The sequence below is a fragment of the Oncorhynchus mykiss genome, chromosome 32 (genome assembly GCF_013265735.2).
Source record: "Oncorhynchus mykiss isolate Arlee chromosome 32, USDA_OmykA_1.1, whole genome shotgun sequence".
NCBI classification, from domain to species: domain Eukaryota; kingdom Metazoa; phylum Chordata; class Actinopteri; order Salmoniformes; family Salmonidae; genus Oncorhynchus; species Oncorhynchus mykiss.
In genome coordinates, this window is record NC_050572.1 from 37,386,235 (window position 1) to 37,398,172 (window position 11,938).

The following is an 11,938-nucleotide window of genomic DNA, read 5'->3' on the forward strand; positions in this document are numbered from 1 at the left end:
TTAAAGCTTTTTTAAATTTTTTTATATTTTTCAAACTTAAACTTTCCCCTTTTCTTTTTATGTCAGATGGTCCAGCACCATCCTCAGACAATTGATGAAATGTTTGTGATTCTATTTTCTGGAAAAGGCTTAAAATAAAGGTTAAATCCAGGTCATGATCAACCAAAACACAGGGCCCTGATAAATAGTATTACATTGCAGGTTTCTGGCTTTTGTTCTCTTAGTCATGATCAGCTTGACTATAATCATATTACAAGCATAGCAATAGATGGCATACACCTGATCCAGCTATTTTAGTTTACAGTGAAGCTGAGTATAAGCTGCCTGAACAAAAATATAAACACAACATGTAAAGTGTTGGTCCCATGAGCTGAAATAAAAGTTAACAGAAATGTTCCATATGTACAAGAAATTTGGTGCACAAATTTGTTCACATGAGCATTTCTCCTTTACCAAGATAATCATCCACCTGACAGGTGTGGCATATTAAGAAGCTGGTTAAACAGCATGAGCATTACACAGGTGCACCTGGGGACATCAAAAGGCCACTCTAAAATGTGCAGTTTTGTCACACAACACAAAGCCACAGATGTTTTGAGGGAGTGTGCAATTGGCATGCTGATTGCAGGAATGTCCACCAGAGCTGTTGCCAGAAAATGGAATGTTAATTTCTCTACCATAAGCCACCTCCAATGTCATTTTATAGAATTTGGCAGTACATCCAGCCGGCCTCACAATCGCAGACCACGTGTATTGGTGTTGTGTGGGTGAGGGTTTTACTGATATCAAAGTTGTGAACAGAGTGCCCCATCGTGGCGGTGCGGTTATGGTATGGGCAGATCCTGAGGCCCATTGTCGAGCCATTCATCTGCCACCATCACCTCATGTTTCAGCATGATAATGCATGGCCCCATGTCGCAGGGATCTGTACACAATTCCTGGAAGCTGAAAATGTCACAGTTCTTCCATGGCCTGCATACTCACCAAACATGTCACCCATTGAACATGTTTGGGATGCTCTGGATCGACACCATGTTCCAGTTCCCACCAATATCCAGCAACTTTGCAAAGCATTTGAAGAGGAGTGGGACAACATTCCACAATGAACAGCCTGATCAACTCTATGCGAATGAGATGCCGCGCTGCATGAGGGAAATGGTAGGAGTGTTGGGCCGAAAGGTTGTTGGATCGAATCCCCGAGCTGACAAGGTAAAAATATGTTGTTCGACCCCTGAGCAAGGCAGTTAACCAGTCATGGGAACAGTGGGTTTTCAGATTTTAAAAAAGGTATTTGTGACCAACAAATGCATATCTGTATTCCGAGTCATATGAAATCCATAGATTAGGGCCTTCTTAATGTAGTTCAATTGACTGATTTCCTTATATGAACTGTAACTCAGTAAAATCTTTGAAGTTGTTCCATGTTGCATTTATATTTGTGTTCAAAATAATTTTATGCTTTGGGTTTTTTTGTGTTTGAATGGATCTCAGTCTCACCGATTTGCCTTTCAAAATTCAGCATATTTGGACAGTTAATACACATTTCAACTTCATAAGTGTGCACAAAGAACTTGGACAACACAGGCTACATTAAATGTATTAAACAACTATTTATTCAGAGTGCAGGAAAACATTTCCACAGCTCCGTGACCATTCGGTTTTGCACAATGTCTCACTGTGTCGTCTAGCAAAAGACTTGCAAAACAAATATCATTTCCATCTTTTTTTGTCATGAAAGACTCTAATACAAATGCCTAGCTTGATCAGACAGTGATATGTACGAAATTACTTAGCCCCTCCAACGGTACATCACAAGAAAGACCACCTTCTCATAATTTCGTGCCCCGATAGCCCTTCCTTTACTCAACCCGTTGCATGGATGTTATTGGGCTGGTGCTGTTTGGTAAGGTGCTACAGAGTTCCTGGACACTCTTGATCTTCAACCCATTTCATAGACTTCACAGGAGTTGTATCAGAATGAAATGGGTAGGGTGAAATGGGAGTTACTGTTTCCTTTTCATACACTGCTCACTCGCTTCTGGTTGGCTCATATACCGGTACGAGTACAGAAATGTAACTTGTCTTTCACTGAGTGGAAGAGGGGGACTCTGCTACATCATGACATGCTGGCCAGGTTAAACTCGAACCATCTCACATCTTGACTCATCGCCATGGCTGGTCATTCGGAAACACGTAAAAACAGCCTTTACAATATTCATATATACAAATGTATATACAGACAGACACACAAACACTTACAATCAGGAGAAACACTCATTGAAATCTTACAATTATAATAGTCCATGTCGTCACATTGGGCACAGTTCATGTTGCTCATTGCATGAAATTTATTTTAGTTGCAGATATCAAATACTCGTTCTGACTTAAGTCAAAAATGATCTGACAAACACTGTATTGACTTCTGCACCTGGGTCATGTTCAGTAGGCACAAAACGGAAGTAAACTGTACAAAACAGTGAAACATGTACACTCTGAATTTGTCCAATAAACACTTGTTTTATTTTGCAAAAGGTTTGCTATGTTGTGCCTTAATGAACGTGACTCTGCTGCCATCTTTTCCTTTGTAGCACTGTGCCCAGCTACAAGCCCCCAAGGACAGGTTTTTAGTACATTTCATCCAGATCAAAAGGATTCTGTGTTGTGTTCCAGATCATTTTGATTTGTAGATTTAAAAATGTTCCACTAACTGTCCCCAGAGAATACTGTGACGTCATACAGTATTTACTCATGTGGCGAATTCTCCAGAGCACAACTGTACACAATACTGCTCACTCCAGCCTTCCCGTACACTAACCTCATGACTCTTTACAATAGTGTTAGACTGTTAACATATGACAAAGAACTCATAACATGTCCACATTATTAGGTCTGTCTTCTCTATGACTTCACAGTGCAATGGCAGTTTGTTAAGAGAATATACAAAGTTGTTATTGTACCAGTCTGTAGACCATCCTAAAGAATATTCATAAATTATGTTCCTAAAATCTACAGACAAAAATTGAATCAGTTAAATTGTAATCAGGAATATTCAAATACATTTTCCCAAAATCGTACTTGACGTGATACATCGCTCTTTGGCCTGGAAATAAAAGTGTCTATAGCAACAAAAAAATGTTTTTTTATTGTATCAGGTTATAATCCCATTCTCACCCTCCCTTAACTCAAACAATCTCTAATATTTGGGGAATAGCCTAAACCTGAAATTCCTTCAAAGGGCAATTTTTGTATTCCATTTTGTCTAAGTACAGTTGAAGTCGTAAGTTTACATACACTTAGGTTGGAGTCATTAAAAATAATTTTTCAACCACTCCACAAATTTCTTGTTGACAAACTATAGTTTTGGCAGGTTGGATAAGACATTTACTTTGTGCATGACATTTTTTTTTCAACAATTATTTACAGACAGATTATTTCACTAAACTCATTGCATCACAATTCCAGTGGGTCAGAAGTTCACATACACTAAGTTGACTGTGCCTTTAAACAGCTTGGAAAATTCCAGAAAAGGATGTCATGGCTTTAGAAGCTTCTGATAGGCTAATTGACATCATAGTAAATTGGAGGTGTACCTGTGGATGTATTTCAAGGCCTACCTTCAAACTCCATGCCTCTTTGCTTGACATCACGGGAAAATTAAAATAAATCAGCCAAGACCTCAGAAAAAAGTTTGATGACCTCCACAAGTCTGGTTCATTCTTGGGAGCAATTTCCAAATGCCTGATGGTACCACGTTCATCTGTACAAACAATAGTATGCAAGTATAAGCACCATGCGACCACGCAGCTGTCATACAGCTCAGGAAGGAGACGCATTCGGTCTCCTAAAGATGAACGTACTTTGGTGCGAAAAGTGCAAATTATCCCAGAACAACAGCAAAGGACCTTGTGAAGATGCTGGAGGAAACCGGTACAAAAGTATCTATATCCACAGTAAAACGAGTCCTATATCGATATAGCCTGAAAGCTCAGCAAGGAAGAAGCCACTGCTCCAAAACTGCCATAAAAAAGCCAGACTACGGTTTACAACTGCACATGGTGGAAAAGATTGTACTTTTTGGAGAAATGTCCTCTGGTCTGATGAAATAAAAAAAATTAACTGTTTGGCTATAATGACCATTGTTATGTTTGGTGGAAAAAGGGGGAGGCTTGCAAGCCGAAGAACACCATCCCAACCGTGAAGCACAGGGATGGCAGCATCATGTTGTGGGGGTGCTTTGCTGCAGGAGGGACTGGTGCACTTCACAAAATAGATGGCATCATGAGGCAGGAAAATTATGTGGATATATTGAAGCAACATCTCAAGACATCAGTCAGGAAGTTAAAGATTGGTCGCAAATGGGTCTTCCTAATGAACAATGACCCAAAGCATACTTCCAAAGTTGTGGAGAAATGGCTTAAGGACAACAAAGTCAAGGTATTGGAGTGGCCATCACAAAGCCCTGACCTCAATCTCATAGAAAATTTGTGGGCAGAACTGAAAAAGTGTGTGCAAGCAAGGAGGCCTTCAAACCTGACTAAGTTACTCCAGCTCTGTCAGGAGGAATGGGCCAAAATTCACCCAACTTATTGTGGGAAGCTTGTGGAAGGCTACCCGAAACGTTTGACCGAAGTTAAACAATTTAAAGGCAATGTTACCAAATACTAATTGAGTGTATGTAAACGTCTGACCCACTGGGACTGTGATGAAAGAAATAAAAACTGAAATAAATCCTTTGCTCTACTATTATTCTAACATTTCACATTCTTAAAATAAAAGTGGTGATCCTAACTGACCTAAGACAGAGAATTTTTACTAGGATTAAATCTCAGGAATTGTGAAACTGAGTTTACATTTATTTGGCTAAGGTGTATTTTAACTTCCGACTTCAACTGTATCTCTATGTTAACCACATAGGTAGTGTGGTACAGTAAAGTTACTTAGTGATTATTGTCATACTCCCCTAATTTACAATTAACTCAATCCAACCATTTCTCTCAACACTGATTCCAGTCTATACACCAGTCCCATCCCTAAAAAGTCAGCCCCCATGCCTCAACCCGGGTATCCACTGTGTGTGTGTGGTGTATTTATGTACAAATGCAGAGAAAGGTCGATAGATTGACTTCGCTTCACTCACACTCACGTTTGGGTATCATCCACCTCAGAGTGGTGTCTCAGTGTACTCTCCCTAACCAAATGAATCTCATAAATCATTTGGGGGGGGGGGGGGGATATACATATATTTGACTCGTTTGTTTGCTGCATTAGATATCACTTGCTAAGAGTAAACTGACAGTCATCCTACCACCACCCATCTATAGTCTTTGTTGTTGCTTTGATGTGTGTGTATAAGCATAGACACACACACACTCCCCCATCCCTACACCTCTCCTTTTCCACCTTTATCCATCTTCTCCCTCACACAGTCAGCAGCCAGAAGAACAAGAAGATGGCCACGAACAGGAAGAGAGAGTCCTGCCAGTTGTTGCCGTTGTCAGGGTTGCCTTGGTGATCGGCTGCATATGCGTCTGGGGGAACAGTGATAACATTGCAATGATCAGCCAATAGCCAATGTGTCAAGGAATACATTATGGTTGTGTGGGTGTCTGTTTGTGTGTACCTGCTCTGTGGAAGGGGTCATTGGTGTTGAAGACTGTGGTGAAGAAGCCGAATGGGAATGCACCGATCCCAAAGGACATGTGGAAGCCAGTGTCCCCAAACCCCTGGAAGGGCTGCAAGAAGAGGAAAGAGCAGAATAGTGGTCACTCATTACAAATAGAGTGAACATGCAAAGAACCATGCAATAAATGCCATATTAAACAAACTAAAATGTAAGTGATGAAGAGGCCTCACCCCTCTGCTCTCTGGCTCCGTTCTCTGTCCCTGAGGCCGAGGCGGGGTTTTCAACCTGGAGGATGAAACACCAGTTAACCAATGCAGTTTCTCAGTGTCACATGTGTACAACTATGCACACTCAAACATACACACACAGTGTACCTGGGGTCCTCTTGGCTGGAGCTCCCTCTGCCGTAGAGGGGGATGACTTTCTCTCTGCCGATGCCTGCTTTACACACAGGACACTGCTGTTGGCTGGGCCGTGTCTCCAACCACTGCACCACAGAGAAGGGGAGGGAAAGAGAGATCACATGACTGAGACAGAAGCCATACTTTACTGTCTGTTCAATACTGTCAGTCTATTGGCATGCACTGACTTACTACAATGTGCAACACACAGGGTAGATCTATGAGATATAGTGCGTTATGTAAAAGGACTAAATCAATATACTTTTGTAGAATTATTTCATCAAATAAAAAGCGGCAAAATAATTCAAAATGATACTTTGCACTTTCTGTGTGTCATCAATATAAGAGAGTTTTGAGCAATAGAGCAAGTACGACAGCTGGGTACACAAGGCACTAGCATTGACACTTCTATCAACAGCGTTAGCTCAGTAACTAATGAAAGAAAAACATTGACTTGTTCTTAGACAATAAAGGAGAAGGATATGCAATACTAATCATGTTGCGATGCATGTACAGCTTGTGCTATAATCTAAAGCACCTTGAGGACAAAAGGGGGTTGACAGTAAACACTGGTGTAATGAATGTGACATTAAGAACATTATCAACAAGCTGCACTAAATCAGCTGACTGACCAAGTTTGGTCTCAGGTCATGTCATGGGACAGGGATCAAGGGCTGGTTTCAACCAGTAGGAAAAGTGTAGCTAATATTTACCAGTACTGTGAAACTAAAGATAACACCTTTAAATGGAATACTTACTTGATGAAGGCAGGGCCAGCTGTGAAAGAGAGAAGGAGAACAAGGTTAAAGTGGGTATTATGGCATCACCTAGAAACCTGGTGACATTTGGAGGAACCTCCTAACGGCCTACTTAATTGAGTCGGAATTGACACACGGGGTGATTCTCAATTGCATACTCCTCGCTTCCGCTCTCCTCGTCTCCTTTTCAAAACACAATGAATGAGAAAGTCAGAGGTCCCTCTCCTCGGACTTTCTCCTCCAATTGGCTTTGAGGCGAGAAGAGAGGACACGAGGAGTATGCAATTGAGATTCTCCCATAGGCCTAGTTAGTGGGCTAGATTTTGGTATCCATATTTGTCTTGTTTTCCCAGTAGGCCCCTACAGGGTGCATCTGGTTACCCTGTTCTGACCTTAACGATGCGAGTGATTAAAATGATCCCGGCTCCCCATCGTTAGTTTTAATTAGCTCCATCTGTCATCGCTCGTTAGCACCATCACGCCTCGTTACTGGCCAGATTGCTGCATTGTGGGACAGCAGGATGATGGATGCAACATAGCGCGGCATTGTTGGTTCCAAAAACCATGGTTACAAAGAGGACTATCGTGAACGTGACAACCATAGAAATAGAAGAGAACTATCGAAGCCTCTAAGACAATGGTGAAATGGAGCTGCCCCTTCTCGTTTTCTATGGTGACAACACATGGGCTAAAAGCGTGCCATACATTTGCATTCTGAAACTGGTTTGTGGCTCTATGGAGCATATACAGCATTTGTAGAGCTGGACAGTGACCATGGTTCTGGGAGGGTTTTAATAGTTTAGTCAGGTGAAGAACTTATTTTAGGCACCAGTGGAAAGAAAGCAGCGACTGCACATTAGATCTGTGAGAGACAGGTGAAGTGTGTACTCTAGTCTAGCTACCTGCGCTAAGTAGGCTAAATTAGATGGAGACATTATTTGCCAGGGAAATCTAGCCTAATGCAGTCTCAGATACCCACTGATGTTTTATATCAAATGATTAGTCACCGTCAGTTCACTGCAATATTTTAGTGCATGGACAAGACTGAAGTTTCGACAATGAAATGAGCCCTCTATTGAGAAGTGTCTAACATCCAAATATACATTTCCATTCTTCAGTACAGCCTAACTTGTTCAAACACCAGCCTGTCAGGATTTGAAGTTTTAGGGCTGTGTAACATTTTATTATATCCTCCAATTTTAGAAAAACATTGTCCTGGTAAAATTCTGAAAATGTACACAGAGTCTAAGGGGAGCTTAGTATTAACCAACAGAATGTTTACACCAGGAAGAGAGGACTTGCCTTCCCATAATAAAAGGACAATAGAGAAGAAATCTCAAGATTAGTGGCATTCCCATCTCCAACCTTTCATTTGAAATGTGGATGTGGTCAGCGAAAAATAAATTTCTGTAAGCATCCACCATACATGCTTGTTTCCAACTAGCATGGGTTTTCAGGCCAACGCTGGCGAAGAAGAGGAAAGGAGCCTCTTCAGACTACTGAGATGCTCCTGTCGACAAATGAGTGTCTGCTCTGCAGAAAATGTGACCACTCTTACTCTCCACAGGTCTCTCCAGCTATATTGTTACATTCAAATATAGGCTTTGGCTCTAGGGAAGGAGACTTCCTCCTTATCTCCCACATGGGGGGCTCAATATCAGCTATTGGAAGCTTAAGCCTTTCACCCTCAACGGGGATAGGGGTATTCAAGTGGACTTACTTTAGTATAAGTGAGACATGAATCTCCAAATAATTTCTCACTAAATGATACCATTTTCTAAAGGAAATCGAGAGTATTCATGCAAAGAGGAATAGTGTTAATGTACATGAAATATATATCATTTTTTTAAATTAAAAAATGTAACTTTTTCATTGAACAGTTTAGGAATGTGTGTTCCATCAAGTTTCATCAACGTAAAAACGTAAAAAAAATAAAAAAAGTATTTCACCTTTATTTAACCAGGTAGGCTACTTTGCAGAACCTTGAAGGTCATTGCCTGCTTTTTGTAATATATGATTCACGTGTCAATGTTGGCTAGTATCTAAGCTAGAGAAGATGTGTGCTTGGTAGAATCAATTAATGTTTAGTGAATGAGTGAGGGTCACTAAAGTTATCCATTGCCTATGGCAGAGTGTGTAATAGTTATTAACCCAATGCAGAGGCTCAACCTCAACCACTGACTGAACTCAATGCAGCAAGCAGGTGTGCGCAAGCGAGGCATTCACTGTCACATTGCAAACGTCAGATCGATACATTGTTGCTGTAGCTTGTGCAACTGAAAGGGGGCATGAATCAAGTTGCACAATAATGATTTTGGCAAGATGCTGATAGCTAGCCAACTAGCTTACGTCCAGAATAGCCCAACAATGACCTTAAAAGAGCCTTAGTCCAAGAACGTTACATGTTCTGTTTAAAGGCGAATTGGTAGGATGGGTACCAGTCTCTTTAGCTAATCCACTCACTGTACTCCATATCATGTGACAATGACAAGGAGTGGCACGTTAGCTAAAAATATTGGTATTCAGACTAGCGAATTGGCTCTGGAAGCCAAAACAGCCAACTACTATCGATTCCAAATTGCGGTACGGTTCTAGAAACATAAAATCCCTTTACTTTCATATGACATCAAAAATATTTAACAAATACAAAACACAGTTGCAGCTGACAGTATTTTCAGTGACAACATGTTTGCGGCTTCCATTTTTTTAGTTAATATGTTCAGAGACGCAGATCGCTAATGAGCACAGGTAGGTAGTCAGTCAGTCCACTGTCTTCCGTATCTTTTCCATAAACATGCGCTGCAACATAAAAATGTTGTCTCGTGGGAACCTTATAAAAGGTGTGTATCAATTTAACATTTTTATTATTATTTGTCGCTGATATGAATGATAAGGTCCTTATGCTTCCAAAACCGTAAGGCAAGCGAGTCGTGTTAATGTTCAGACCGAGCGTCTGGGCTCTTTAAAACAAAACGAACCCATACAGAATAAGCCTTCGCCCAATAACTCTTCAAATCAATCACATTTATTTATAAAGCCCCTTTTACGTCAGCCTATGTCAAAGTGCTATACAGAATCCCAGTCTAAAACCTCAAACAGCAAGCAATGCAGACGTAGAAGCACGATGGAACTGTGTAATGGAGCTGAAAGTCATGATCAAGGGCTACGACCAACGCAACGTAGCCAACTAAAGCCAGGTAGCGAGATCGTACAACCATTAACTTACCTAGCTAAATTGAGTTAATGTTAATAAAATGTGTGAATCAGTGTTGTAAAGTTGAGGAGCATATCAGTCAAATGCACTTTATTTCGATGGGTTGGGTTGGCCAATGTATGAGACTCAGCCAACCAACACTCATCCATGATTAACGTCATCTAGTAGATGTACTCGCTAGACTTCAAGTTAGCCATCTTGCTTGTTAACATTTAACTATATACACACAAACATTGTGCAAGCATTTGTCTTCGACGTATGGGTGTGATCCGACAAAACAACCCGCTTGTTATTGCATAGAAGTTGGCTAACGGAAATGTTTTAAAAGGTAAACAAGGCCATGCCCGCTGGCTATGTATGTAAAGAAGCTGTTAGAATGGAACAACATTCCCTATTACTCGCGATTGATCGAAAGTATACCACGGCTCGTACCAGAACAAGTGCCCGCACAAACTGATGACAGCGTCCCTTGCTGTGTCCAAACAAATGTTGCATTCGAATGTTGACCGATCTGGCTCGGATTCTCCCTCTCCGCCGCTTCCTCCCGGGCCATCGCGCTCGTTGCTGCTCTCACCACCCGGGAACTCTCCTCTGCTTGCGGGCCTGCCATGACTCGAGGACCAGGGATCCGCGGCCGCCATAATTGTTTACTGAAAAAATTAATAACTCGGGCAGCTAGCTTCGAGATTTCACTTTACATGTGTACCACCTCTTCCGTTTCCGTAAAAAAAAAAAAGAAGAAACAACTGGGAGGAGTTTAAAAAGCACAGCGTTTTCCAAAGCTCGACTTCCGGGAACATTTGCGAATATGACCTTTTTCGAGTCATATTATTTTTTTTTTAATATTATTTTTATTTTTTATTAACAACAAATCAGTACATAAAGCACATGAGGGAACACAAGCATACATAGATTACAAACAATGGGCAATATAGCTAGGGGGTACAATATCACATTATTAACCCCTGACTCATTGTAGGAGGGAGAACATTGTTTTTAATACTCTCTAAAAAGACTTCAAATAGGAAGGGAGCTACTTGTTCAGAAAATAATTTGTAAAATTCTGATGTAATTCCATCAACACCTGGTGATTTATTGTTCTTTAGATGTTTGATAGACTCTATAATCTCTTCAACTTTCATGGGTTCATCACACTGTTTGGATTCTATATCACTGATAGAGTGAACATTATTCAGTGAGTTAAAAAACATATCTGTGGATTCTGACAGTACGTTGAGCTATACAATTTTCTGTAAAAATTGCTACAGTATTTAGCGATACATTTTTGGTCATCTGTAATAACACCATCAATGTTTAACTTATGGATAGTGTTATCTTTAGAGTGAAATTTCTCAAGTCTAAAGAAATAGGATGAATTCTGTTCTCCCTCCTCAATCCATTTTTTCCTAGAACTAATAAAGGCTCCTTCTGCTTTTAATTTATATATATTATCCAGTTTATTTTGTAACTCAATTAGTTCCATCTTCTCCTCCCCCAAGAGGTCAGCTGGGGACCTCTGAGAAAGGGAAGTTATCTTAATGATCACCTTTTCCTCCTCAGCTCTTCTGGTCTTAGCAAGATTACTACCATATACTACCAAGATATTTGGACACCTCAAATTTAAAGAGCTCCCAGTTCTTGCAATAAGATTTTTCTTCACAAGCCCTTTCACAAAAGTGTGAGAGCAGATCTTTAACCTCAAATTTAACTATATAATTATTTAATAATGTGCTATTTAGCTTCCAGTTGGATGCTCTACTAAGGTTCGTATCAGGGGTAAATATTTTGATATCAATGTAAATAGCCCTATGGTCTGTGAGGGGAGTAGTACAAATATTTGTAGTAACACACTCACCATCAATACATTTGGATATAAGCCAAAAATCTATTCTGGATTGTCTGGAACCTGTTTTGTTACTCCAAGTGAATGATCTGTCGGCCG

At 40.5% G+C, this 11,938-nt stretch overlaps 1 protein-coding gene across 1 annotated transcript; it reads right to left on the minus strand.

Moving 5' to 3' along the window:
- Positions 1-4,749: 4,749 nt before the first annotated feature.
- On the minus strand, positions 4,750-10,734 carry LOC110488515 (E3 ubiquitin-protein ligase RNF5-like). The gene is made up of 6 exons (XM_021560743.2): positions 10,429-10,734; positions 6,783-6,801; positions 5,998-6,110; positions 5,854-5,908; positions 5,621-5,732; positions 4,750-5,528 (listed from the first exon to the last, which is right to left on the minus strand). Exons 1-6 carry the CDS (start codon positions 10,635-10,637, stop codon positions 5,419-5,421), a joined length of 618 nt encoding a protein of 205 aa, XP_021416418.1. The 5' UTR covers positions 10,638-10,734; the 3' UTR covers positions 4,750-5,418.
- Positions 10,735-11,938: the final 1,204 nt, after the last annotated feature.